The 27979-nt window shown below is 37.1% G+C and overlaps 1 protein-coding gene across 1 annotated transcript; it reads right to left on the reverse strand.

The window, feature by feature from the left end:
• Window positions 1-6: 6 nt before the first annotated feature.
• On the reverse strand, window positions 7-27976 carry LOC120316483 (cystine/glutamate transporter-like). Its single transcript, XM_039362169.1, has 12 exons — window positions 27639-27976; window positions 24519-24645; window positions 22997-23112; window positions 14217-14342; window positions 12281-12380; window positions 11567-11611; window positions 6757-6880; window positions 4376-4479; window positions 3542-3638; window positions 3001-3150; window positions 2178-2355; window positions 7-966 (listed from the first exon to the last, which is right to left on the reverse strand). The coding sequence occupies exons 1-12, from the start codon at window positions 27850-27852 to the stop codon at window positions 902-904; spliced, it is 1446 nt and encodes a 481-aa protein (XP_039218103.1). The 5' UTR covers window positions 27853-27976; the 3' UTR covers window positions 7-901.
• Window positions 27977-27979: the final 3 nt, after the last annotated feature.

Consider the following 27979-nt stretch of genomic DNA (forward strand, 5'->3'; position numbering starts at 1 on the left):
TGGACAGATAGTTATTCATAATTTATTATTGTCAAGGAATTAAAAAATCTGATTACCTCCATTATAAAAATTACTTACAAATACAAATCATTGCAACACTTGTCCTAAATCTTTAGGGCCATACCGTATGTGTAGAATATTTACTTGGGATATGTCTTCGTATTAGCAGTGTGCAGATCATTTCAAGATTTAAATTGTCAGATTTTAGAAACATCAGTCTCACCAGAAGTATTCCAATCTTAACAAAATGTTCTGGCTTTGAAAATGGAAGGCAGAACAGCTTATACTGTGTTTTTTTCTTCTTTTTTAGTAGAGTCAGAGCAGTTCCAATGGCAGACCATTTCTGATAAGGTTGGGAATAGTTTTGAAGTTGGAATATTTTGGATGTGGAAATTTTAACCTTAAAACATTTTCAACCTCTATTTTGTGAACTGAATTTTCATTTTTTAACTAATTATTACTATACTTTTGTGCAAGCTTGAACATTTTTAGGGCGAGCAAGACCCACATTTCCTATGACAATAGATTCCTTATTGTTGTCATAAGAAGGAAGTGCTGTATTGGACAAGAATCTTATGTTTACTATATACTGTATACAGAACTAAGACTTGCTTAAGGTTCTGCAGATATTGCTGATGGGTTTTTCATAAAGAGTTTTGATTTATTTTTATTCCTTATAAACTGCTTGTTCAAGCTTCTGGGCAAAAGAAGATCAGTCTTATACCTTTGAAAGACAAAATGAAACATGAGGTAACTCATGGAAAGGGATTCTCACATATTGTATCTCTTGCTGCTTGCTTTAAAATGGCTTGGAGGTATATTCCTTACAGTAGTAGTGTCAAGAGTTTGCAGGTTCCTTGCAGTCTAAATATTGTTTTCCTTACTCCAATACACAGCTCCTTCAATACATCTGGACTTCCTGAGGAGTCACCTTCATCAGGATCTGTAGCTTCATTATCATGGAGTCTAAATAGTTCCAAAGAGGAAACAATAAAAAAATGTCTTTGAGAGAGCTATCATCTGATGTTCTTTATTTAAAAAAAATAATTAGATTGCTTCAAATATTGGCTTGGTGGAATCTTCTCATGCTAGCACATTTTATTAAAAGACATATGTTTTTATGAGCTATAGCTATCTTGAACCATATATTTCCCTGTGAATACATTCCTATTTTGCTTGATACTGTCTTTTTGCAATTACATTTTAATGCAGTTAGCTGCTTATGGCTTATTTGAATTTCAGTACCACAAGTCATAAAGGGGCCATCATTCCCCACCCTGGTCTACACAATCTTAGCTTATGAAGACTAGTGAAACTTTGCTTGGCTTTACAGGTTATCTGGTCTATCCTGGGGTGTGTGGGTTATTGCTACATCTATTGCTCATTTTGCTACTAGTGGGCAAATAAGATAAACATTCAGTAAAAGGTCTGAGAAGGGGGCAAAGAGGTTCCCATTTCCCAAAAGTTTTTAAAATATGTTAAGCAGTATAGCGTTAGCATATCTATTTCTGATGTCTTTTGCTGTTCTATATGTTTATTTATTTATAATACATATTTAAAATGCCCATTTCCCTTAAAGTGGGGCTCTATGCTCTGTTAAAATGAATATAATTGATAAAACAATGTATAAAAATTAACATTACAATTTAATTAGGATTTAAAAAATTTAAATTATATATTAATGATAAACATCAAAAGATAAAAATCCTAAGATTTAACATTGGTTATTACAAGGAGGGGCTCTCATGGGACTAGTCAGCCACACAGTTGAATGGTCCTCTGTGACCCCCCCACAAGGATTCAGAACCAAGATTCGACCCTTTGTGGAAGGCCAAGAGATTGGGGGCTTTCTTCACCTCTGAGGGCAGGAGGTTCCACAATGTGGGGGCGGTGGCAGAGAAGGCTCTCTTCCTAGACCCCCCAGTATTTGACTGATGGGGTCTGTAGCCTGGTTGATTGAGGCTGGCTGATGAGATAGGGTGAAGCCTGTTCTATAAGTAATCTGATCCTATGTTTCTTTCCCTATACTGCCCAAGAAGTGGTGAAGTCAGTGCAAAGAAGCACATGGACAGAATTGTACGGAGTAGGGAGGTAAAAGCTAGACAATGAAGTAGCCAGAGTAGTGAGCATGTGACCTGGTACCTCCCCAGTATAGTAGTACTCCTGGCTATACTTACTGAACTTTGATGTACAGCAGCCTGGTATTCTAGTTTTCTGAACCACCAGATAGTAGACGGGTAAGCCAGATAAAGTTAAAGCGCATCCAATACTGGTGTTTACAGGATCTGAATATAGCGATGTCCCCACAATGAAGAAACAGGCTACTGTGAATACCAGTGGGAAGAACAGAGGCACCTAAAGGAACGAGTCAGAAGGTAATCAACAGGCCATCTTTAAACATGCAAGCAACTATAATGTTTACAACACATGGAAGAACACACAAGCAACTATAATGTTTATAACACATGGAAGAACAATCAAAATATATTTATATAATCTTGCCAATCAAAGGGCCAATAAATTATTCATGTGCCATGCAGGATTTTCTTTTTTGTGTGGTTTTATGAATCCTTGGTTTACTTTTGGTTTGATTTCCAGAGAACATGGGAATTGAAATGAGAACATAAATTGATGTTTCTGTTGACAATGCACAATTACACTGTTTGTAATTATGACTGTTATATTTAATCCTGATTAAATGTTTTAAATATTTCATTAGCAAACCACAGTCAAGATTTAGGGATCTTTCCTTCTGTACTTCACTCCAGAAAGAAAGGAGAGAATAAATAATTATGAATGAATGTGGATGGACATGAATAAAGATACAACACTGATTTACTAGAAATAGTATTGGACAAAAAACAATTTGTTTGCATTATGTCTTAACCGAATCAGTGTTTTATTCTCCCCCCCCCGTATCTTCCTATGTTCCTGTGTCAATGTTTTTCTTCCAGAAAAGTAGAAGCAATATTCTGGTTTCTAATTTGATATTGATCCTACCTTAAAAGGTCTCACTATTGTTGGATGTTGGAAGCAATGTATCATGTACCCCAGTGTGGTAAGTCCTAGGAAGAACCAGCGGGAGAAGCTGTAGAAGTTCAAAAGTCCATAAAGGTCACCAATGGATACCATCAAGTAGACCAAAGGTAACTGGGTCAAGAAAGAAAGCCAACAGAACATATAAATATTTCTTTTTGTTCCTTTTATTCAATAAAAGTGAACAGTAGCAACAATTTTCTTTCAATACAGATATTTAGACCTGATTATAGGTCAGGTCAGAGAAACCAATATAGTTTGGATTACTTGCTAAGCACAAATTCTAAATTGAATTATCTAAGTGATGGGAATATCAGTTATAAGAACCTGTACCAAATTTTAGCCGAAGAGCTTTTTTCTTGGGAATTTTTTAGAAAAATGAAACATCTGTGATTATAACAGGATTCTTATAAAAAAAAAAGAATTACATGTAGACTTCATTCTCAAATTCTTAATTCCTTCATTTAAGAACAGGGAAATAGAATTCCGAAATTTAAGCTCATACCATTAATATTAAAGCTGGGACAGGAGTGTGTCTTTCCAGGTGTATCATTGAAAAGAGAACTGGCCACTGTCCTTCTCGTGCAGCTGCAAACAACATCCTGCATAATAAAGATAGCGTTTAAGTAGAGCCAATGTTTTGTAGTATTGGTTACAGTGAAGTCACGAAAATTAATTTGGTCGTTTTTAAACCATAGCTTATTATGGTCTTAGTTATGTACTAATATTACTTGTTCATCACACCATGGTTTAAAAAACTCCATAGTATCCTACATAAGTCTAATGATTGAATTATATTTTGCTTCTTGAAAGTTAGAATAATGCAAGATTGTTAAAATGCCCATTGCAATATTAGTGGGTTTTTTTAAAATTGTTTTTTCCCCCAGAAAATCATATATTGTTGGAACCATCTCTGGCTTGTGGCACGTGTAAACTTATGTTATGTATCTGTTTACTGCGTTTTTAAAAACTTATAGTACAAGAACTATAATGTGTTTAATGCTAAATCATTTTTTTTCTTTAAACTGTATCAGAACTTTACATAATTCATATTGTTCTTTTTTATAGCCATCTCATCTCTTTAAAGAATATAGATATATACACAAGTGTTTTATTTATATTAAGGATTTATTGTGTTTGCTTGTTTTTCCTATAATTTATTAGGATTTAGAAGTTTCCCTATTTGAAAAAAAGGAACAAAAATGTATATTTAATGTTATACCTCTTGTATATATCAGTGACACTTTTTATTTATTTATTTTTATATCTTTTTATTATCTTGATAGATCAGGAAACAGAGTCAGAATCCAATTTACTCAAAATGCTTTCAGGACTTTACCTGGATGCAGCAAAGATTCCTCCATTTAAAGCACCAAAACATGAGAGAGCTACAAGGATTAGAATTGCAGAGGAAATGTTCTTGAAAACTTTATCAGTGAAACTCTAGGAAAAAATTAAGGAATCTTTATTTTTCCCTTCCTTTTACATATTTGTATATCATTTAAAAGAAGAAATTATCACTCTTTTATTTTACATATTTTTTTTCTGTAGGTATCTTTCAAGAGAACGAGCACAATAATAAAAGGCAAGACAAATATAATGTTCATTTTATTAACTTTTATAAAAAAATCTGTTAATGGACCTCTCCGAATGTATTTTTATTTATTTTATTGATATATTTTTTTAAAAAATGGTATAATTTATCCACTGCCTCAGTTTTAGTAACTAAGGTCTAGTTTACAGTTATTCACATAATAATCATGTAATTAATTCAATAAAATGGAAAACAATAACAAATCATAAATGAAGTATCCATTGGTTGAAAATTATTTATGGTCCAAGATCAAATACAATCAAAAGACCAGAACACTACAATAATTGTAAAAGTAAAATTTAAAATTGCAAGAAAATCCTAAAGCAGTTAGCACCTAACAATTGATAGCATGAGGGAAGTTTTAAATAGCTATATATATTGACAAGAATTTTGCAGGGCCTTAGAGATTTCTGAAGAGTGGTCAACCAGAAGGATAAGTGCCTTCTGGTTACAATGGGCAATTAAGAGTCATTAACAATTGGAAGTATTAACATGATTACCTTTGGGTCGACAATGGATATGTCTGAGTCTGAACAGAAACAAATTCAACTTTCATATGGGACATTTATATATCTACCAGTTGTTGCCCTAAAAGGAACTATCTTGATATTACTATAAGATGTGATAGAAATATGTATGGATAGACTGGAGAGGAGGAATATTTATGCTATGAAAGGGATGGAGACTTTGGCTCTGGCATTTTGGATGTCTAGATCCCAATTGCTCTATTTTAATTCAGCCAGATTTTATCAAGTTCCAAAGCAAGTCTATAGACAAATTAAGACCACAACATGCCAAATTGTCATTAATTTGCCGTTTTATATTTTAAGAGAATTTATCAAGCAAGATGAAATAAACTAAGGAAGTTCCCCAGTAGATTTGCTTCAACCAAAATTTAAGAAAAAAATCTTAATCAAGCTCCAAGGGAAATGCAGCCTAATTCTAATTGTGTCAGGGGATGGGAAATGGAATAAACTTGTAAGCTTTTCAAGAATTTTGATTGGATTGCTTCTAAATTAGAAGCTTCCTTATAAATATACAACTGAATACCATATAGTATCAAAACCAGAACTTTAGCTTTAAATAGTTTAATAGCTGCTAAGAGATAATTGTTGCCAAATTGACCTGCATATTTTAATCACAAGAGACACTTTGGAGACTTTTACTAGAAGTTCTGTTGTTTGAGTAGATCAGCAAGAGAACATTGAAAATAGAGACCTAGATATTTAAAGAATTTTACCTGCTTGATGAGTTTGCTGTTAATTGTTCATTTAATGGAGCCTTATAGTATTTCTTACAGAATACCTGTACTTTTGTTTTGGAGCAATATCTAGATGTTTTGCAGAGTAGTAAAGTGATAGAAATTTAAGACATTTTCAAAGGCTTACAGTTAAAATATCAAAGATATGCATGTCCATCATTTTGACAACTAAAGAAATAGCTGTATTATTACTTTACTTTGAATAGTATAGGGGAAATCAATTTTCAGATGAATGGACTATATAATAGACAAACTGAGACATAAAGAATGTGACCTTGCAACTTCTAGCTCACAGCAGTCTATTGTAAGTTTTTATAAAAACATTCCCATTAGAACCCCTGAACCTCAGGATGCAAATTTTTTCACTCAGACTATTGTTCTCTGTAAACTGCAGGAGGGCAGAAAGTAGCTTTAAATCTATTCATTATTAGTTATGAATATGTATTACTTATGCATGCATATGCTTATATCATTTTCCCCTCCTTTCCCCTCCTTATGAGTGTATTTCTTTGTCTGCTGAATGTGTCTTCCACAATTTGGAGAAAAGCCCTCCAGGATGTACCGTCTAATAAACACTGCAGTGAGTTTTGATTTTTTGTTGTTGTTGTTTTGGGTCCTGAATTTGATTCCACAAGAACCAATATATTCACTAATATATTTGATTTTTATTATTTTTAGGCACACAACGCAGTTTTTACTGAATCCTTTATGTGCTTGTTTCACGGTCCATGAAACAGGTGTCTACTTTGGGCATTCAATTTGTTATTTTTTATATTAAACCTGATTTTTTTCCAATAAGTCTTCTTACTCCTGATTTTACTAACAGCACTTAAAGAATTGCAAATAATGAGCAAAGTATACTCACCACAGCTACTGCATCTGAACTGAGAATTTCTTGCGGTGTCAAGACAGCATAGTAAGATACATTAGTAAGGATGTAGCTGACTGTAACAACAGTTAAGGAAACGATGACTGCCCGAGGAATGTTCCTGAAAAAAAGCTTAATTTTAATAGAGTCTAGCAATATTTGTATGCTATCTTTTGGCTACGTCTAGCATCAGATTAACCAGTCCGTATGCCATGGTAGGCTTTATACATGGTAACCATTATTTAAGCTGCATATAACCAGAATTGCTTCTACACGTCTACTGCCAACAGGTGCAAAGCACAGAGCAGAGGTGTTACATGGGCAGGTTGAGGCTTGGTTGTAATTGTGCCTCTGCAATCTGGATTTGCTACAGCTTCCTAGTAGTCTTCAAAGATATCCCATATAAAGTGGGTTGCAACAGTCCAACCACAAGATGACTAACTTATGAGTTGTGACAGTTTTGGTATGGGAACAATTGGTGTATTGCATGAATTTGTGTAAAAGCCATCAAAGGTAGAGCTCCTATCTGCTGCTTGAGCAGGGTCTGTGAGTAAGAGATACACCCCCCCCCGAAATTGCACACCAGTCCTGAAAAGGGAAGTGCAGTCCCATTTAGGACTAAAAATGGAACCACTCCAGATACAGGAGGTCCAAACATCCACAGCCAATCAGACTTGAGCTTAAATGTTCCTCCCCATCCAAACCCACAACCCTCCATGCATTGGGGTAAAACCTTGATAGAATTTCCTGGCTGGCACTGGGGTTAGATTTATAGTTAGGTATGCTAATGATACTGGATATTGATGATGTCATTCTGGAAAGAGTGCAGACAAGAGCAACAAAGATGACTAGGGGACCGGAGGCTAAAACATATGAAGAATGGTTGCAGGAATTGGGTATACCTAGTTGAATGAAAAGAAGAAAAAAGGGATGACATGATAGCAATGTTCCAATATTCAAAGGGCTGTCATAAAGAAGAGGGGATTGATGGATTCTCCAAAGCACCTGAAGGCAGGACAAGAAGCAATGGATGGAAACTAATCAAGGAGAGAAGCAACCTAGAGTTAAGGAGAAATTTCCTGACAGAATGAGGAACAACTTGCCGTCAGAAGTTGTGGGTGCTCCAACACTGGAGGTTTTTAAGAAGAGATTTTAAAAGATTAAGAACCTTTTGTCTGGAATGGTATATTGTACGGTTTCCCACTTGAGCAGGGGGTTGGACTAGAAGACCTTCAAAGTCCCTTCCAACTCTGTTATTGTTATTCTGGATTCCAACAGATGACCTTACCCAGTGGCCTCATGTAGATGATAAACATGAAGAGTGAGAGCATTGAACTGTGAAGCATGTTACATAAACAATAGATTTGGAATCATCAAAAATGTTCAACCTTTTTGGCAGCATAATTTCACATGTATTATGTTTACTGTAATAGCATAAACTTTATGTAGGCTACACTAAACTACAGCTTTAGCTGTACAGAACTAGAAAGCAAGCAAACCAGTTAACATAATCTATTATTTTTGCCTTTTCTTCCTGATGCCCCCCAAATAAGTGCTTTTATTTTTCTGGCTGCCTCCACTGGAACAGCCCTTTAATTAAGGCAATTTTGGTGATGCAGACAGGAAAGGCTGTTAAGTACAAGATGAAAAATGACATCAGATTAAACAATGGTCAAGTTCAGTTATAGTAAACCACACCTCTCTGTGAATCTGACATAAAGACAGTCCAGGATCCAAATAATCACTTTGTTATAGTGAAGATATAAATAAAACCTGAAAATATGGGTTTACTCAGAGGAGCTGCTGAAGTGACAAAGAATAATGGAGTCTTCACAATCAGAACTCCAGGAAGAAGAAGGAGATCTTTGATAGAAGAAGTTAATAGATGACACTCTAAGATAGTTCTAGATAGCACTGGCTCTTGGTTGTAGTACTAAACAAAGTTAGCAGGTAAACTTGATAGATTGGTTGCAGATTTGAACTGAGCCCAAACAAGACATAGGAGCTGTTAGGCATGGGCTTTGTCAGGACTATTTCAATTAAGCTTTAATAACAACTCTGATGATAACAACAACAACAACAACAACAATAATAAAAAGTTGGAAGGGACCTTGGAGGTCATCTAGTCCAACCCGCTGCTCAGGCAGGAAACCCTATACCATTTCAGACAAATGGCTGTCCAGTCTCTTCTTAAAAACTTCCAGTGTTGGAGCATTCACCGTTTCTGGAGGCAGGTTGTTCCACTGGTTAATTGTTCTAACTGTCAGGATGTTTCTCCTTAGTTCTAGGTTGCTTCTCTCCTTGATTAGTTTCCATCCGTTGCTTCTTGTCCTGCCTTTTGGTGCTTTGGAGAATAGCTTGACTCCCTCTTCTTTATGGCAGCCCCTGAGATATTGGAACACTGCTATCATGTCTGCCCTCATCTTTCTCTTCATTAAACTAGACTAGGGCTTTTCAACTGGTGGTACCCGTACCACTTGTGGTACATTAACGAGTGGCAGGTGGTACACAGCCCTGCCTAGCCAAGTGCAGTGGGGGAGGGAAAGAGCCAGTGCAGGCAAGGACTTACTGTGAGAGAGTCCTCTGGAGCTGCAGAGTTGCTGGGGTGAGGCAAAGGGCCCAGGTTCACTTCTGGCTCACCCTCCCTCATGAGAAAGGAGGAGGAGGGGGGTGGAGACAGGAGAGGCTATAAAAGGAAGCAGTGGGGGGGGGAAAGCAGCAGCCTTGGGAGGAGGTGGAGTCAGCTCTAGCTGCACTGAGAAGAAGGAGGAGGAGGAGGAGGATGGGGGGAGAGGAGATCAAGCAGGCTGGCCATGAGCCGATCTACAACTGCTGTGGCAGCCATCTGTGCTGGCAGCAGCAAACGGGCAAGAAATGCAGTGGGGGAGGAGTCTCCCTCCAAGAGGAATAAAAAAAGACAGCAATGGCTGGAGGTGAGGCACGGATGGAGATGGAGAGTGGAAGGATTCTTATGTGCTTTTGTGACTTTGAAGTTCTGGGATTTGTGCAATGTGGGCTTTGTGTTCTTCAGGAGTGTTTGGCAATTTCTATTTGGCTGATGGCTGATGTCTCCTGTTAGCTTCTATTGCTCTGCTATTGTTAGCTGTAAGTTTTGTTGCAAGGGATTTTGACGTATTTTTCTCCTGAATGGATTTTGCCTGTAGCATTCCTTTACTTATGAATGGAGCCATTTGGGGAGGCTGCCTTAGCCAGCTTCCTTAAATGCCGGCTGTACTCCTTAACTTTCCTTTCTAGCCAGTAGCTAATTCTTAAAAGGGAATGTGCCTTTTTAAGCTAGTTCACTCAGCAGTTTGTATTTTCTGCCTCTGGAGGCTTTTCCTTGTTTGATGAATATATGGAAGAGAGAAAATGGGGGGGGGGGTTCAAATTCTTCCTTCAGAAGGAGGTGGGCATGAGAAAGAGGGAGGCAGGGAAGGAAGGAGGGAGGGAAGTCCCGCCTTAGCATTTAGTCACCAGTAGCCCTGCCATTGACTTTGCTTGTCAAAAGGTTGTAAAAGGGGATCACATGATCCTGGGACACTGTGACCATCATAAATATGAATCAGTTGCCAAGCATCCAAATATAAATCACATGATCCTGGGCATGCTGCAATGGTCATAAGTGTGAAAAATGGTCATAAGGCATTTCAGTGCAATTGCAACTTTGAACAGTTTTTTTTTTGTCATCAAGTTTTTGACACCTTGCTAGGTGGTACTCGAATATTGCCATATCCTAAAAGTGGTACAATCAGTGAAAAGGTTGAAAAGCCCTGAACTAGACATACCCAGTTCCAGCAACCGTTCCTTATATGTTTTAGCCTCCAGTCCCCTAATCATCTTCGTTGCTCTTCTCTGTACTCTTTCTAGAGTCTCAACATCTTTTTTAATCATGGTGACCAAAACTGGATGCAGTATTCCAAGTGTGGCCTTACCAAGGCATTGTAAAGTGGTATTAATACTTCACGTGATCTTGATTCTATCCCTCTGTTAATGCAGCCTAGCACTGTGCTGGCTTTTTTGGCAGCTGCAGCACACTGCTGGCTCATTTAAGTGATTGTCCATTAGGACTCCGAGGTCCCTCTCACAGTTACTACTATTGAGCAAGGTACCCCCTATAGTACTATACCTGTACATTTGGTTTTTCTTGCCTAAATGTAGACCCTTACTTTTTTCACAATTGAATTTCATTTTGTTAGATAGCACCTAGTGTTCAACTCCTTTGGGTTCATCCTAGTCCTTTGGTAAAAGGGGCAAGAAAACCAGATGGATGTGCTAGAGTTGAACTGGACTTGACAGTTCTTTGTCATCCAGCTCCTTGTTTTGAGTTCAGATTTTAACCTGGGAGTTTGTCCTGTCTGGAGCACTCTGCTTCCTGACCTCAGAATAGCAACATTTTTCAAAAGAGCATTGGGAGTGGAACTGTAGCAAGCCCCCCCCCCCCGTCATGAATATGTAAATACAAGCATTTTTGGATTAGCATGACATATAAATCCACTCCATATTATATATATAAATCCAATATATTATATAAAGATATAACATATTCCTGTATTTGAACAAGTGCTAACTACTCAGTTTTACTCATCTACAACATTTCAAATTCCTCCCTGGATTTCTCAGTTGTCCGGCAAACTTCTGGGTCGTCTAATCTTCTTCTTCCCTCTTTAATTGTTTAGTTCTCTCCTTGGTTGAGACTGTAGTTTGTATCATCCATAGCTTCTGAATTTCCTTGGCAAGAACACCCTCTAGATGTCACATATTATAACAATAATACATGCAAAATGGCTGATTATTCCTGCACACTTACTTTTTAGGATTTACAATCTCTTCAGTTACAAAGTTTATATAGAACCTGAAACAAGCAAACAAATAAAAGAGTCAAAATATGCTCTGATCCACTTCGTGCCAAATAGGTTATTCTAGTCGAGAATTTGCATTTCATCTTAAAGGAGAGCCATACTTTTTGTCTAATGCCTAACCACATAATCAGCAGCAAGCCAATTACAAAATTCCTTTATAATTTAAAGTAAGGTTTCTGTCTTTAGAAATGGAATTCACAGTTCATTCAGACAGACTATCAACCTTAAAAAGGCAGCATATCAGGGCTTTTTTTTTAATGTTTGTAATACATTTAGGGAAAAATAGCAGACATACTGCAATTGAGAACATTAAGGTTACTAATCCATTGCCCAACTATTGCTTGAGCTGATAAGTTGCATGAACTCATAATGCCTACTATACAACTAATAGTGTTTGCTCATACCATATGCTAAACTCAAATCCCAGGAAAATTCTCTTTGGAATGTCAACATACATAATTTAAAAATAAATAAAAGCAAACCAATCATATGTCTTAACATATTTATACCCTGCTATAAATTTGATTGAAAGTTGATTAAATGTAATGATTTCCAAATAGATATATTTAAAAAAAATAGTTACAACTTTGGGAGCACATCAATGTCCCTTCTACCATTTAGAAAAGGAAAAAAGTTAAAAAGTTCATAATCTAGAAACTTACCATCCTCCATAAGCAAACATCCCGGAATAAAAAGCAAGAGGCAGCTTTTCAAGTGTTAAGGAACTTGTGTCAAAACTATTCTGGAAATGTTCATTATGACCTAGCAAAAAATAAGACATTTTTCCCTCTTTCTTGTAACAAACAATACAGATAGTCTTCGACTTATGCCCACAACTGAGCCCAGCATTTCTGTTGCTAAGTGAGACATTTGTTAAGTGAATTTTGCCCCATTTAATGATCTTTCTTGCCATAGTTATTAAGTGAATCGCTGCAGTTGTTAAATTAGTAGCACTGTTGTTACTGGCTTTGCTTGTCAGATGGTTGCACACAGGGATCACATGACCCTGGGATGCTGCAACCGTCATAAGTATGAGTCAGTTGCCAAGTGTCTGAATTTTGATCATGTCACCATGGGGATGCTGCAATGGTCATAAGTGAGAAAAATGGTCATAAGTCATTTTTTTCAGTGTTGTAATTTTGGATGGTCATTAAATTATAAGGTAGGTTGAGGACTACCTCATAATTAGCATCTTTCTAATATAAGCTTTGGTATCACCTGAACAAGAAAACCAGGTAAAAATCTAAGATCTAAGATTCCTGGAGTGTAAGGGCTACCTAAATCAATAGCACTCTTCTTTTAAAAAACCCAAAGAAATATTCTTATTCTGTATTATTGTTTGCCTTCTCCTTATCCCATAGGCCTTCTGAAGATATCGGGGTATCCACAAAATATGATTGTTAAAAAAAACCAGATGGCAGCTGTGATGATGCAAAGTCCTGCACATTTACTATTATTATTATTGTGTTGTACTGAAGGTTCAGTCTCATCATTGCAGCCATCATTTTGACTTTTTTTTTAACCATATCTATGGACACCCCTGCAAGAAATGAAGTTGTTGGCATGACAATATTTCAATCTGCTTTTAGAGTAAATGGAAGAGAGAGAGAGAGAGAGAGAGAGAGAGAGAGAGAGAGAGAGGGAGGGAGGGAGGGAGGGAGGGAGGGAGGGAGGGAGGGAGGGAGAGAGAGAGAGAGAGAGAGAGAGAGAGAGGAAATATCAACATCAGTGTCTGGCAAGGAAATTAAACAATAGGAGAACTTTCTGTTATTATTACTACTATCATCATATTTATTTGCTGCTCATCTTGCAGTTTGAGATGACTCTGAGTGGAAAATACCCAGAATAGGAAACAGGAAAAGGGAGGAAGAATTGCTGGTGGAATCTCAGAAGCACGTGTGAAGGATCCTTGATTTCCATGGGTACTGCTTTGACAGCTTCATTGAGACTAAATTTACTTGAGTTGTTGCACAATTCCAGTTCCCTTAACAGTGACCATGGTAGTAGAAACTAAAAGCTGGAATCTAATAATATAGTTTTGTGGGGACTATAGAGGTATATCTCTGGAAAAGAACAGGTGGGAAATGCTGAGCTAGCTGAAACTACATAATTTCAATGTATGCATGAATCTTTAAGAGTAACAGAAAGGTTCCTGGCAGCTTAGACCAGAGGTCCCCAATCCCCGGTCCCTAGACTGGTACCAGTCCATGGATGCCAGAAACCAATCCACGTAAACAAGTAAAGGTCCATCTGTGGCATGCAGGCAGCACACAAAAACACTGCTCCCTCCGATCCATGGAAAAAAAAACTCTCTCCATGGAATCTGTCCCTGGTGCCCAAAAGGTTGGGAGCTGCTGCTTTAGACTAACAAATTAAGTCTGACTTGGATAAGATAACCCTTCAAATAAAGGATCAAAGAGCAAACATTCAAGTGTGTCTGAGAGTGGTCAGTCCCTGGTGTCTTCTATCTCTCTTTCCTATGGTCTTTATCTTTCCAATGCCAATATCCCCTTGCTTTTTCTTTTGTTAATTTTGGCATCCTCCACTTCTGGTGCTCCATGTCATCCCATTCCGCATGGTATTTTTGTTTAGTCTTACCATTTCCAAGAGCCAAGAGCCCAGGAACAATAATTAGACCCACAGTGATCATCTTCAGAACAGTGAGCCCCGTCTGTACTTTGGCAGCCCAACTCACACTCCAACAATTCCGGGCTACGGCTAAGGCTGAATTGGGAGAGAAGGAGAGAGAGAGAAAGAAAAAAAATGATCAGAGCTCCATAAGCTGATTTAATTATGCTTTCAGTTAGGGCTTTCCCAGGGTTTTTTTTTTTCATAGAATGCCCAGAACGGAGTTCCGGCACCTTTTTGGGATGGAACCTTGTAGGGTAGGCAAGGCGGGTTGTATGACGTGTGTGAGTTCTGGCACTTTTTTTTTTTTTTTTTTACAAAAAAAGCACTGGGCTTTCCTATATCATATTTGCAAAACTAAATGACCATCCAGTTTTGGTCACCGCGATGTAAAAAAGATGCTGAGACTCTAGAAAGAGTACAGAGAAGAGCAACAAAGATGATTAGGGGACTGGAGGCTAAAACATATGAGGAACAGAATTGGGTATGGCTAGTTTAACGAGGAGAAGGACGAGGGGGGACATGATAGCAGTGTTCCAATATCTCAGGGGCTGCCCCAAAGAAGAGGGAGTCAAGCTATTTTCCAAGGCACCTGAAGGCAGACAAGAAGCAACAGGTGGAAACTAAGCAAGGAGAGAAGCAACCTAGAACTAAGGAGAAACTTCCTGACAATTAACCAGTGGAACAACCTGCCTCCAGAAGCGGTGATTACTCCAACACTGGAGGTTTTTAAGAAGAGACTGGACAGCCATTTGTCCGAAATGGTATAGGGTTTCCTGCCCGAGCAGGGGGTTGGACTAGATGATCTTCAAGGTCCCTTCCAACTTTACTACTACTACTATTACTACTACTACTACTACTACTACTACTACTACTACTACTACTACTACTACTATTATTATTATTATATAAAGTGATAACAATCAGTTTGGATAGGAACATTCCGTAATCCTGAAAGCAAGAGAGATTGCCTCACTGCAAGTAATTTACCTTAAAAATTATGCAGGTAAAATCTTTTAAACTATTATATTAGGCTAATTAATAGGAAAAATGCACACTGAGTCAATATGATAGAATAAGAAATGCGAAATAACATAGAAAGACCTAAATAATTAAAGAAATAACTAAACATTAATCAGATTGCTTGAAACTCTTTTTTATTTAGTTTTTGGGGAAAAACACTAATGAAAATAATAGCTAGCTATACATAACAAAAATATGCTGCTGCTTCCAATGTTTTTTGATAGATTTATGCAAAGAGGTGGCTTTAATCTGCTTTGAATAAACAGCTACATTCCAGAGAGTTAACATGACTTTCTTCACATCACCCACTCACTGAATATACTGATCCATCAAGGTGCTTATACATATGCTGTCTGTTCCACAAAATAGTGGGGTTTAAGCTGAGCACAGGAAGAAGCTGAATTCAAATAACTTTCTTATTCACACATTGACTAAGCCATGGTTTGCTTCAATCGGGGATTACTGATTGTCTAACTGTCTAACTTTCTTTGGAGGAGCAAATATCAATTTAGGATTATCTTGGTGGTGAAGGTGAGGAGCGGCTAGTCGCTGGAGAAGACGGTGTGTTGAACTGGTTGTTGTTACCAAGCCAGCTTTTCCAATATTTTTCACTGTTTGCATTTGTCTACTACCCAGCTGATTGGTAATATTAGTAGTAACAAAGATAACTAACAAAAATAATTTGCAAAAGGCAGAAGCTTACATGAATGATTCAAATGTAGCTGTACTGGCACTCCACTCTAGTAATGAAGATTTCATGGGGAAGGATGTTCTGATGGAGTGCACAAAAATTAATCACTGTTGAGGATGAAACTTTAAACTGATTTGATATGAAAACTAATTAAGCAACTGAACAAATATTAGGTGGAATGTGGGAAGTCAGCTAATATGATCCAACAGATGTCAGTCAATATGTTACTAATGAATTCAGTGAAAATAATTTTCTTCTCAAGTTTCAGAATTTGCCCAGACTTCTGTTGCCTTTTAAAAAAGTGTGTTTGATACTGAAAGAGTTCAAAAAGATAATTACAGACATTAAACCGATACCCAGGATCAGAATAAAAGAAATGATTTTGGAATTAGAGAACATGTAGAAAAGACTGATTAACTGTATATTTTATCTCCAAATATTATAATCTGGCCATGTTACAAAGAAGAAAAGCCTTCAAATCTTTAACAGAAGAACTATAAAAAAAATGGAATAACGTGTAAATGGAGGTTCCTTTCAAGAGAGTTTTAGTTCAACCACAAGAAAGAGTGACTGTTTCTATGCTTCCAGAGACGAATAGAATTTTAACAAGATTATTTTATAAAGAATGTGTGAAGAATTAACAGAGATGATGCTTAAAGAACTGATATATCTTTTAAAGAAAAAAATAGGATAAAAGGAATTACTGGCATTAGGGACTTACAGGATAGCTGGTAGTTATAAAATGTTCAGTATTGTGTCATAAGACTGGAAATAGAAAGGAAATAAATAAGATAAAATAAAAGAATGGAAAAGAATTATATAGAAGTTAATATCAAGTAGGGGAAATTAGAGTTCAGAATAGCTGTCCTCTATTCTGAGCTCTAATTTCCCTACTTGATATTAACTTCTATATAATTCTTTTCCATTCTTTTATTTTATCTTATTTATTTCCTTTCTATAGCTGTCCTCTAGAGGAAGAAGAGGGAGGTAGGGAAGAGAAGAAAGGGAGAAAGAAGGTAGAGAAGAAGGAGTGTGGATACAGTGAAAGGGGAAATGGGCGAGCAACACCAAAAGTCATGTGTATGAATTTATTTCATTTTATTAAAAGTATCTTATATATGAATGTAAAAAGAATGTATGTTAACATCTGATAAATATCACGGTATATGTATGGGGGAGAGTTTGGAAAAATAAAAAAATATTATATATATATAAAAAAAGAATAGCTGTCCTCTATCCTAGAACAATTAGAGGATTTAATTCTCAGGGAGCTTCTGTTCATATGGGTTGGGAGGGTGAGAAGTGGGGGATAAATGGAGAAGGGAACTGAGGGAGAGTTTGGAAAGGGCTTTGGGGAAGCAAGAAAAAAAAGATAGTAAAAATGATGTTGAAGATTTCACAAGTAATAATAACAATAGCCTTTAGATCTATTTACCACCCCATAGTGCTTTACAGCACTCTCTGGGCAGTTTGCAAAGTCAGCATATTACCCCCAACAATCTGGGGTCTCATGTTACCGACCACAGAAGGATGGAAGGCTGAGTTAATCTCAAGCCCTGTTAGGATCGAACTCCAGGATGTGGGCCCAGTTAGCGTGCAATACTGCATTCCAACAACTGCACCACCATGGCTCACATAATCATAGAAATGTTGGTTTATAATTTAAATAGGGTTCCAACACTGGGGCAAAACAAAATGTAATTGCTGGGTAAATTTGGTTCTAGTGTGTGATTTAAATATACCCAGCTATGTGTGCGGATGGAACAAGTTTAAGAAAATTGTAAGACAGTTGCAAAGAAATATTGGAGTAGGATTCATATTCTAATACAGAAGATTCTTAAAGTGAATATTAAGATAAAACCAGAAACTTTTCTTTTGGGTTTAATGGAAAAAGACTTGGAAAAAAATTGGAACTTTGATGTTATATATGTTGATGGCAACAAGATTACTTTATGGACAAAAATGAAGAGATCTCTTCAAGAAAATTGGAGATATGAAGGGAACATTTCATGCAAAGATGGGCATGATAAAGGACCAAAATGGCAGAGACCTAACAGAGGCAGAAGAGATTAAGAAGAGATGGCAAAACTACACAGAAGAACTATACAAGAATGAGCTTAACATCCCAGATAACCACAATGAGATGGTCATTGACCTCGAACCAGACATCCTAGAATGTGAAGTGAAATGGGCCTTAGAAAATCTGAGCAACAACAAAGCTAGTGGAGGTGACAGTATTCCAGCTGAGCTATTCAAAATCTTAAAAGACGATGCAGTAAAAGTGCTACACTCAATTTGCCAGCAAATTTGGAAAACTCAACAGTGGCCACAGGATTGGAAAAGGTCAGTTTACATTCCAATTCCAAAGAAAGGCAATGCCAAAGAATGTTAAACTATCGCACCATTGCACTCATTTCACATGCTAGTAAAGTTATGCTTAAAATCCTACAAGCTAGACTCCAGCAGTATGTGGATCGAGAACTACCAGAAGTACAGGCAGGATTTCAAAGAGGCAGAGGAACTAGAGATCAAATTGCCAACATACGCTGGATCATGGAGAAAGCTAGGGAGTTCCAGAAAAATATCTACTTCTGCTTCATTGACTATGCAAAAGCCTTTGATTGTGTGGATCACAACAAATTGTGGCAAGTTCTTAAAGAGATGGGAGTACCAGACCATCTCATTTGTCTCTTGAGAAACCTATATGCGGGTCAAGAAGCAACAGTGAGAACCGAACACGGAACCACTGATTGGTTCAAAATTAGAAAAGGAGTCCGGCAAGGCTGTATACTGTTGCCCTGCCTATTTAACTTATATGCAGAACACATCATGAGAAAGGCAGGGCTAGATGAATCAAAAGTTGGAATTAAGATTGCCGGGAGAAGTATCAACAACCTAAGATATGCAGATGATACCACTCTAGTGGCAGAAAGTGAAGAGGAACTAAAGAGCCTCTTGATGCGGGTGAAGAAGGAGAGTGCAAAAGTTGGCTTGAAACTCAACATTAAGAAAACCAAAATCATGGTATCCGGCCCTCTCAATTCCTGGCAAATAGATGGGGAAGAAATGGAGGTAGTGACAGATTTTATTTTTCTGGGCTCCAAGATCACCTCAGATGGGGACTGCAGCCAAGAAATTAAAAGACGCTTGCTCCTGGGGAGGAAAGCTATGACAAATCTAGACAGCATTCTAAAAAGCAGAGACATCACCCTGCCAACAAAAGTGCATATAGTCCAGGCCATGGTTTTCCCAGTTGCAATGTATGGCTGTGAAAGTTGGACCATAAGAAAGGCTGAGCGCCAAAGAATTGAGGCCTTTGAACTATGGTGCTGGAGAAGACTCCTGCGAGTCCCTTGGACTGCAAGGCGTTCAAACCGGTCAGTCCTAGAAGAGATCAACCCCGACTGCTCTTTAGAAGGCCAGATCCTGAAGTTGAAACTCAAGTACTTTGGCCACCTAATGAGAAGGAAGGATTCACTGGAGAAGAGCCTAATGCTGGGAAAGATTGAGGGCAATAGAAGAAGGGGACGACAGAGAATGAGATGGCTGGATGGAGTCACTGAAGCAGTAGGTGTGAATTTAAATGGACTCCAGAAGATGGTAGAGGACAGGAAGACCTGGAGGAACGTTGTCCATGGGGTCGCGATGGGTCGAACACGACTTCGCAATTAACAACAACAACAACATGTTGATGGCAACAAGATTACTTTATGGACAAAAATGGAAGGATACTTTGATTCCCACAATGGCTGCAAAAGCTGATGGAGTTAGCAGAAATGGCTAAATTGACTGTTTTGATAAAAGCAAAAAATATAAGGACTTTTTTTTAACTACTTGGAAACCACATCTGGACTTTGTGCTTGAGGTGGGAAAAAATGAAACTTTGATTTTGGGTTTTACCAATGAGATAGTTTTGTTGATATAGAAATGACTAATTTTACCACTATATAAAAAGTTGTAGTTTGGCTTCTGGTTCCAGTTTGCAGTGGTGCAGTTAAGCAAAGGGAGTCGTCCCTTTGCCGATCGAGTTTCCCCTGCCGGTAGACCACTGAGAGGGTCGAAAAGATGCTTTGGAGGAGCGTCTACCATTGAGGAGGCTTCTCGGCAGTTGCAGAGGAGCGGTGGCGTCCTCTGTGCACCGAGTATCTCCTTTGGGCCGACAGGGTAAAGATCGGCCAGTAAAATGGCCGATCATTTAGCTGTGCCAACCACAAGCCACAAGATCAGCTAAGCAAATGGACCCACCATGGAGAACTCGGTGAGACTTTCCTTTTACCTCTACTTTCTTTATGCCTGTGAAAAGTTTTTTTTTTTCTCTTGGAATTACTCCCTTTTTTGATGAAGCGGCTTGTTAAATGGAGGAAGAGAAGCACAAAGGATTAAACTTATTTTTGTTTTAATGACTGATTTTATTTTTGGATATTGAGAGCCTCAAGAAAGTTTTTTATAATATTTGGAGCATATTGTTTGCTTGTACCTTTATGGTGTCTAGATGGACTGAACATCTGATTACTTTCTGGGCGACACCTTTTGATAAACTTATTAATTGTACTTGCTATCTTTTCTTCGCTGGAAAGGCTTTCATGTTGTACAAAGGAAAAAGGCGAGGAAACTGGGAGGAGATGGATATTGTGATCGCTTTTTAAATATAGCCTCCTCTAAAAGGATAAAGACTTGAAAGATAATAAAGATGGAGGAAACCAGTGTAGACTTTTACAAGTATATTCTGGCTAAAATTTTGGAAAATACGGATGAGATAATTGCTTGTTTAAAAGAGATTTCTTGGTATCGACAAGGAAAAAGACAAAGACTAAGTGAAACATCAGTTTATATACAAGAGGCTTATACCTTGCTTACTGAGGTAGAAGAAGTAAATTCACAGTTGGACAATCAATTGATTTTGGAAAAAAGATTTGACATTAATGGACAAAGAACTTATGATAAGGAACTAGATGATCTCACTTCAGAAAGACAAGTTGATCTGCAGACGCCATTTGAACTTGAGAGAGAGGAAAAATTATGGGAAGAAGAGAAACATGTGATCAAAGAGGACGACATAAAAGAAGGGACTTTAAGTGAAATTTATTCAATGTTAAAAGAAAGGGGAAATGATGTTCTGCCACGAGCCATTCAGACTAACTATAACTTTTATATTAACTTAACAAAATTTACAATGGGAGCTTTTTTTTTTTTTGAGTGTATAGTGTGGCAGGCGGAGGCCCGATTATGGAAACCTGTTTGTATTAGAAAGAAACCCAGAATAAGATATAAATATTAAATCTGATTATAGTAATGTGGTAATGGTCTTATAGCAATTTGGATTAATTTGGACTTGGACTTTGTTAAAAGGGCTTTATATGTTTTTGATATTAGAGATGGTATAATGAGAAAAGAACTGAAATATGGGAAATGATGGAATTAATTATTGGAGATTTGGAGAAATAATGAAAAACAATAGAAGATTGGTGAGAAAGAGAAGAATTTACTTTTGGAGTTCACACTTGGGGCACCTGAATAGTAAATGAATATGTTAGTTCAAGATTAAATATTTGTAAAATTAAGAAAGCATGATACAGGATCTTTGGGATGGATAATGAATTTGTAAACTTTTATTGATTAATGAAATTTATATAGAATGATATATTCAATGAAAATTTGTTTTAGAAAGGTTTTAATGAGTCTATAACAATATAAATAGATAGAGAATGTTAGTCTATTTTTAATTATATGATTTGGATGAAATGTTATATTAGTGAATGAATTGGTTTTAGATATTGATTTGATTATAATGTCTTTAAATAAATGGAGTTCACTAAGCTTAAGTTAAATGTGAGAAGAAATACAGGTTTTTATAGATTAAAGATTTTTTTTGATTAATGTAGACGATGGTTAGACATAGTAATGAATGAACTCAATGAAAATGTACTAATCTGATTATAATATTCTATATAGATAGAGAGGGAATTTTTAAGAAATAATGGGTATATATTTACTATGTTATTGTTTGTTTTTTAAAAAATGGACCACAACGTATTCACGTGGGTTCTTAAGCTGTGTTGGTGTAAAATGGAAAACTAATAAAAAGTGTTTTGAAAAAAAAAGTTGTGGTTTGATGTTACTATCTTAGTTTACTGCACCAAAGGGAGTTGGAAGTCAACACCTTTTCTTTATTTTTCCGCTCTTTTCTGTACTTTCCCTTCCCTTTTCCCTCCCCTATTTTTCCTATTTGTTTTTGTATTTTTGTATTTTATACTATAAACTAATAAAAAAAGAAAATAATAAGACAATTTTGGGTATTTGAGAGACTGCACAGTTTTAAGCATATGCATGAGCTTATTGATATCTGGAAAAATGATAAGATATTTCTATTAACAAAGGGATTTATATTTCTTTTATTATATTTAGAGGCATCCTGATTCCAGAGTATAATAGGCAGCTTGTACTTTAAAAGAGAAGAAAACAATAAAAAGAAAAAAAAGATTATGTATATCTGGAAAAACCACAATTCTCCCTCCCACAACTAGGGTTGTGAAAAATCCTGAGGATTGAGAAAAATCCTGAGTTCACAAATCATGCTAAACAATAGTTGAACAAACCAACTGGATACAGATAAAACATGAAATAGAAAACCTGGTTTACAAATTGCCAAAGCCTGTGTTCACACTATATACTAAACTAAAACCAAACAAACCATATCATTGTTTATCATGTGTGTTAACCCATAGTCAAAATAAATGAGCTAAGTATGTACTAATCATTGTTACAGGATTTTGACTCTGCTCTGCCCTGATTAAATGTAAGAAATAGAAAGTGAGACATCAGCTTAGCAAGTTTTGGATTCTGTGTTCATCAACTATTCCTATACAGGTAGCTTCATAGATTTGATCAGATTTGTTGTGCAATAAGTGACTTCCAGTTGTTTATCTTACTTCAGAGCAAAGATACTTAAAAAACATTGATACTAAAGACTGCAGTAAATACCTGTTTATTGATAATAAACTACAAATACTTCGATCATGCATTCACTGATACTCACTAATTCCTGCCATAGTGATCAGTTTCACAGCCAGAGGAGGGACATGACAAGAAGCAAAGAAAGGCTCAATGAGGTATCGACCAAATGCCAAAGACACCACAGCTACATTTGCAGGGCTGGAATATAAAAGCCAGAATATGAGATACTGTACAAATCTTTTGCTTTTTTGTTGGTTTTGAGGGCTTGTGGGTTTTCCATTATGAAAAAAATCTACAAGTGAAATGAAATTAAAAGTGAAAATAGTGACTGCTTTCAGAAATATTCCTCTGGAAGATTGGATAGAACATGAGGAGAACTCAAGTCTGAGAAATGTCTATTTTTCATGTCTGGCATACCCAAGTTTATCATTTAATCAAAATGGTGGATTTTGTTCACACCTTGCATTACGTCATGGTTTAGTTCAGTTATAATTTGTGGAATAAGCCACTTCTGGTTTTAATTATTTTTATTGTTCTTAATATATAAATTAAATATACTATATCATTTAATGTTTAAATATTGTGAATTCTATAAGCTACCTAGAGCCTAGCAGTCAGTAGATAAATCACATAACTAACTAAATACAAAGTCCAAGTCCTTAGTTTCAGCCAACACACTAAATCATTAGTACAATGTTACAAAGCATAACATATTAATAATAGTTTTTTACAAAACTATTATTTTGTGCTATCCTCTTCTCATTTTTCTGACTTATGACCTTTATGATAATATAATAACAAAAAGAAAAGGAGCAGGATTGTCCATAAGATGTGGTCAAAAGAATCAAGATGACTCTGGGATTATAGCTACATATACATCACATATAAAAAAAGCTAAAGTTTTGATGCCACATCACAACTGCCATCTTGGGTTTTTTTGCCATACTCTGTGGACTCTGTTGAAAGGAAATAATCTGGATGTTCTGATCATGGTGAGGGTAGGATTCTTGCATAATCATTGTGTTGGCCTGCAATAGGAATGGATCTACTCTATTGATGCAAGATTTGCCATCCATCAATTGCAGGGATCTCTCTCAAGTCTATAGCTCTGAGATGTTCCCTGGAAGACAATTCAGTTGACTGAAGAATGATCTGGCTTGGTGGGAGAGGACAATGTCATCCAATCAATCCCAAATTGATTTTTATAGAGTCAGAGAGGCAAGCCTTTAGTTTATTGCAAGCCAGGCAGTGGTATCTGCACCGTAAGAAATGAAGAAAACCATCCATCTTATGACTGAAAGGAATAAGTCTTTGGTTTGGGATTGTTTTTGATCTGGAGTCTCCCTAGAGCTTTGTCTATTATTGCTTCCATTCTTCGTTCTTCCCCACTGTTCCCTGTCATTCTTAGATGCTTTCCCCCCTCCCCCCTTCCAAACATTTGTTAGATCTCAGTGGTGCTCCATTCACCAGCTGTCTGCCTTTAAAAACACAGCTGGAACATGCCCCATTGAGAGATTTAAAGAGACAAAGCTCCCAATAAATCTTCCCATCATCTGGCATTCCTTCCTTTTCAGACAAGGAAGGCAAAGAAAAGCTATCCTTACCGTATCATAATAAATTCAGCCCACAATCGGAGGAAAGCTGGCAATGGTCCAAGTGTCTCTAAAAGATAAATATAATGCCCGCCTGACTTTGTAATACATGTTCCAATATCTGCATAGGTCAGAGCACCTGGAAATCAATCAAAAAATTGAGGTATAAGTCATGTCCATTGTCCTGGGACTAAGCTCCATTAAACTCAATGGATCTTTCTGCACATGTAATATGGACATTTGGGGCCATATTGAGGCATATTTGATCCTAACATCTCATCTTGTTCACCCCTGCCACATTTTAAACTAGGGATACCTTTGTATTAAAACTATTATTAGATGTACTTTTTAACATAACACAGAGAGATGTAAAACAACTGGGGTGTTATCATTAATAATTTGTTATGTTTAAAAGTAAATGAAATCAAATTCAGAGGGTATTTTGGCTCTGAGATAGTCCCTCAGTTTTTATTTTATTTATTTGGTTGTTTGAATTTATCAGTATCCCAGTTTTGGAAATGATTCACCGGTAAACTATTAAAAGAGCAAGAGTGACCCTTGGACCAGAAAAAGTTGGACAGTAATTTTCACCCAAGTGAATAACTAACTGAACACCATGACGTGAAATTCATTTCTAGAAAGATGCAGTACTTATTATCACTGTGAATATATTTTTCCTCCAAGGACTTGGATGCACTTCAAATGGTGCAAACATTTATCTGTGCATCACAGCTATAAAGTAGTTGTAATTAAAACACAATGAATGACACAAGATTGCTTGGGAGAGAGGGGGATTTTTACCTGGATTTCTCCAGCTCAGTCATTTTATTTAAAATAATGTTTTAGTCTCTTTTACTATTGTTCCCTAGCCACTCAAAAGCTTAAACCACCATAAAAAGAATACATTACATTATGGCAAAACAGGTATTAAAAATACAACCAGGATTCAAAGAAACCTCAATAAATGAGTTATAGTATTAAAGGCCATCTCCTATTCTTCCATCAGTGTTTCTGCATCCTTTTAAGGCAGAAAATACCTCATTTGAAAGCTGTGAGTAGATCCCAGAGTATATATTTTGTAGCTGCCAGAATTACAAGATTTGGGTAGGACATGGTGTAGTCCACATGCCTTGCAGGCAGTCCTTGACTTACAACTATTTGTTTAGTGACCAGCCAAAGTTATAATAGCACTGAACAAAGTGACTTATGACTGTTTGTCACACTTATGACCGTTGCGGCATCCCCATGGTCACGTGGTCAAAATTCAGATACTTGGCAACTGGTTCATATTTATGACGGTTGCAATGTCCTGGGGTCATGTGATCCCTTTTGAGGCCTTCTGACAAGCAAAGTCAATGGGAAACTAGATTCCCTTAACTGCTGTCTTGCTGATTTAATAACTGCAGTGATTCACTTAATAACTGTAGTAAGAAAGATCATAAAATGGGGGAAAACTCACAAACTGTCTTGCATAGAAACAGAAATGTTGGGCTCAACTGTGGTTGTAAGTCGAGGACTACCAAGGGTCCCCAACCACCGGTCTGTGGACCAGTACCAGGCCGTGGCATGCCAGCAACCGGTCCGCACAAACTAGCAAAGCCCCATCCATGGGATGCAGGCAGCACACAAAACCATGCACTCTCCAGTCCATGGAAAAACCTCTCTCCACAGAAGCGGTTCCTGGTGCCAAAAGGTTGGGGACCTCTTCTTTATTCCTTTGAGCTCCTTGTGAAATGTTATACAGTACTGTGAAGCAATGCTATGCCAGGTGTACTGTGGGCAATTTTAGAGGGCTACACCAGACTGCCAGTCTGACTTACCAACAGATGTAGGATGACCATCTGCTTTACTTTTCACAGGATAAGCTTCTATTGGAGCATGTCCTTTTATTTAAAGGGATACCTAGCAATATGTGATTTTTAAAATGAAGAACCACATAAATGGGGATCAGGGGCCTGGCTCATCAAACCTTAGCATCTGAATACACATAGCCTCTTTTTCCCTGTAATAAAGTGCATTTTAACTCTATTTAAAGATAGAAGGGCTGCTAAATTTACACCAGACATATAAACCAGTAAATGCAAACATTTAAAAAACTGCTGCCCACTTTCATCCACTTTCTTTGGCAATAATAAACAGCGTATACCCCTGAGGCATATAGATGTGAAAAAGAGGGAGTTGTTTTGAGCCAAAGAAAAGAGAAACTTCATATGCAAATGGAACTTCAGGGAACAAGGCATACAGTGCCCATCTGAAGGGAGTGAGCCTCTTAGTCTGTGCCATCCAAAACACATTAAGTCTCCAACACATGATAGGCAAACTCAGGGTGGGTGGGCGGGTGGTAGAGACAGGAATGTTCATTTGGGAGAATTAGCATGGGATAGAGGGGAAATATCTGGCATACACACTGTTCTTTCTCATTTTTTTCTTTTTCTTTTTAACCCCCATGTTTAATATGGAACTGATGGATTGAGAAGAAAAGAAGCTATTCTGTAGGGCAGTAGAAGGCTATCACCGAGGGGAACAAGCAGGCCCAGATTTCCGTGGTAGACATGCATGCATTTTGTTTCCCCATTCTACTAGCAATAGTTTCTTACAGCCCTGTGGTCCATAATGGCTCCCTGCTGTTTCACTGGCACAAAGTGATCATTGTAAGCCAGCAAAAGCCACATATTCCACATTAGTTCAAATATTAGATTCTCCCTCTTCCCACTGGAGCCCCCCCCCCTTTTAGGAGTTCACTCTGCCAAGTCCTTGCTTGGATATTGCTATCATCAGATATATTATAAAGATTATCTATCTATCTATCTATCTATCTATCTATCTATCTATCTATCTATCTATCTATCTATCTATCTATCTATCTCTTCTATATCTATCATTATCTATCATCTATCATCTGTATCTATCATTATTTATCAACTATATCATTATTTATCAACTATATCTATCTATCATCTTATCTATCATCTATGTAACATCTATCTATCTATCTATCTATCTATCTATCTATCTATCTATCTATCTATCTATCTACTATCATCTAGCTATCTTCTAATATTTTGAGTTTCTCAGTATGTAAAAATCAACAAGGTTTTTTTTTTTAAAAAAAATGAAAGCTGCACAACTCACCAAACAGAGACAGAATCCCACAAGCGAGCCATACAAGTAATGAGACCCCTACATTGCCTGAGTTTTGCAATACCCCTTTAGGAGAAATAAAGATCCCACTGCCCACCATGGTGCCTACAGCCAATGCAATGGCCCGAGTAAGGGTGATCTTTCTCCTCAGAAAAACAGCGTCCTTCTCCTCCATGAAAGCTTTTCTCTTCCTGCAAAGTCCCATATTTTCACCCCTCTGATTCCTCCAAATCACAGTAGTCTCGGGGTCAGGCACCGCTTGAGTTACTGATTGTGTGGCAGTTCTGCTCTGTGCTGTCAATTCCTCTTCCTCTCCTTTTCTCTTTACTTAG

This window comes from Crotalus tigris, unplaced genomic scaffold (assembly GCF_016545835.1).
Source record: "Crotalus tigris isolate CLP2741 ecotype Arizona unplaced genomic scaffold, ASM1654583v1 scf7180000017588.1960692, whole genome shotgun sequence".
Lineage (NCBI taxonomy): Eukaryota > Metazoa > Chordata > Lepidosauria > Squamata > Viperidae > Crotalus > Crotalus tigris.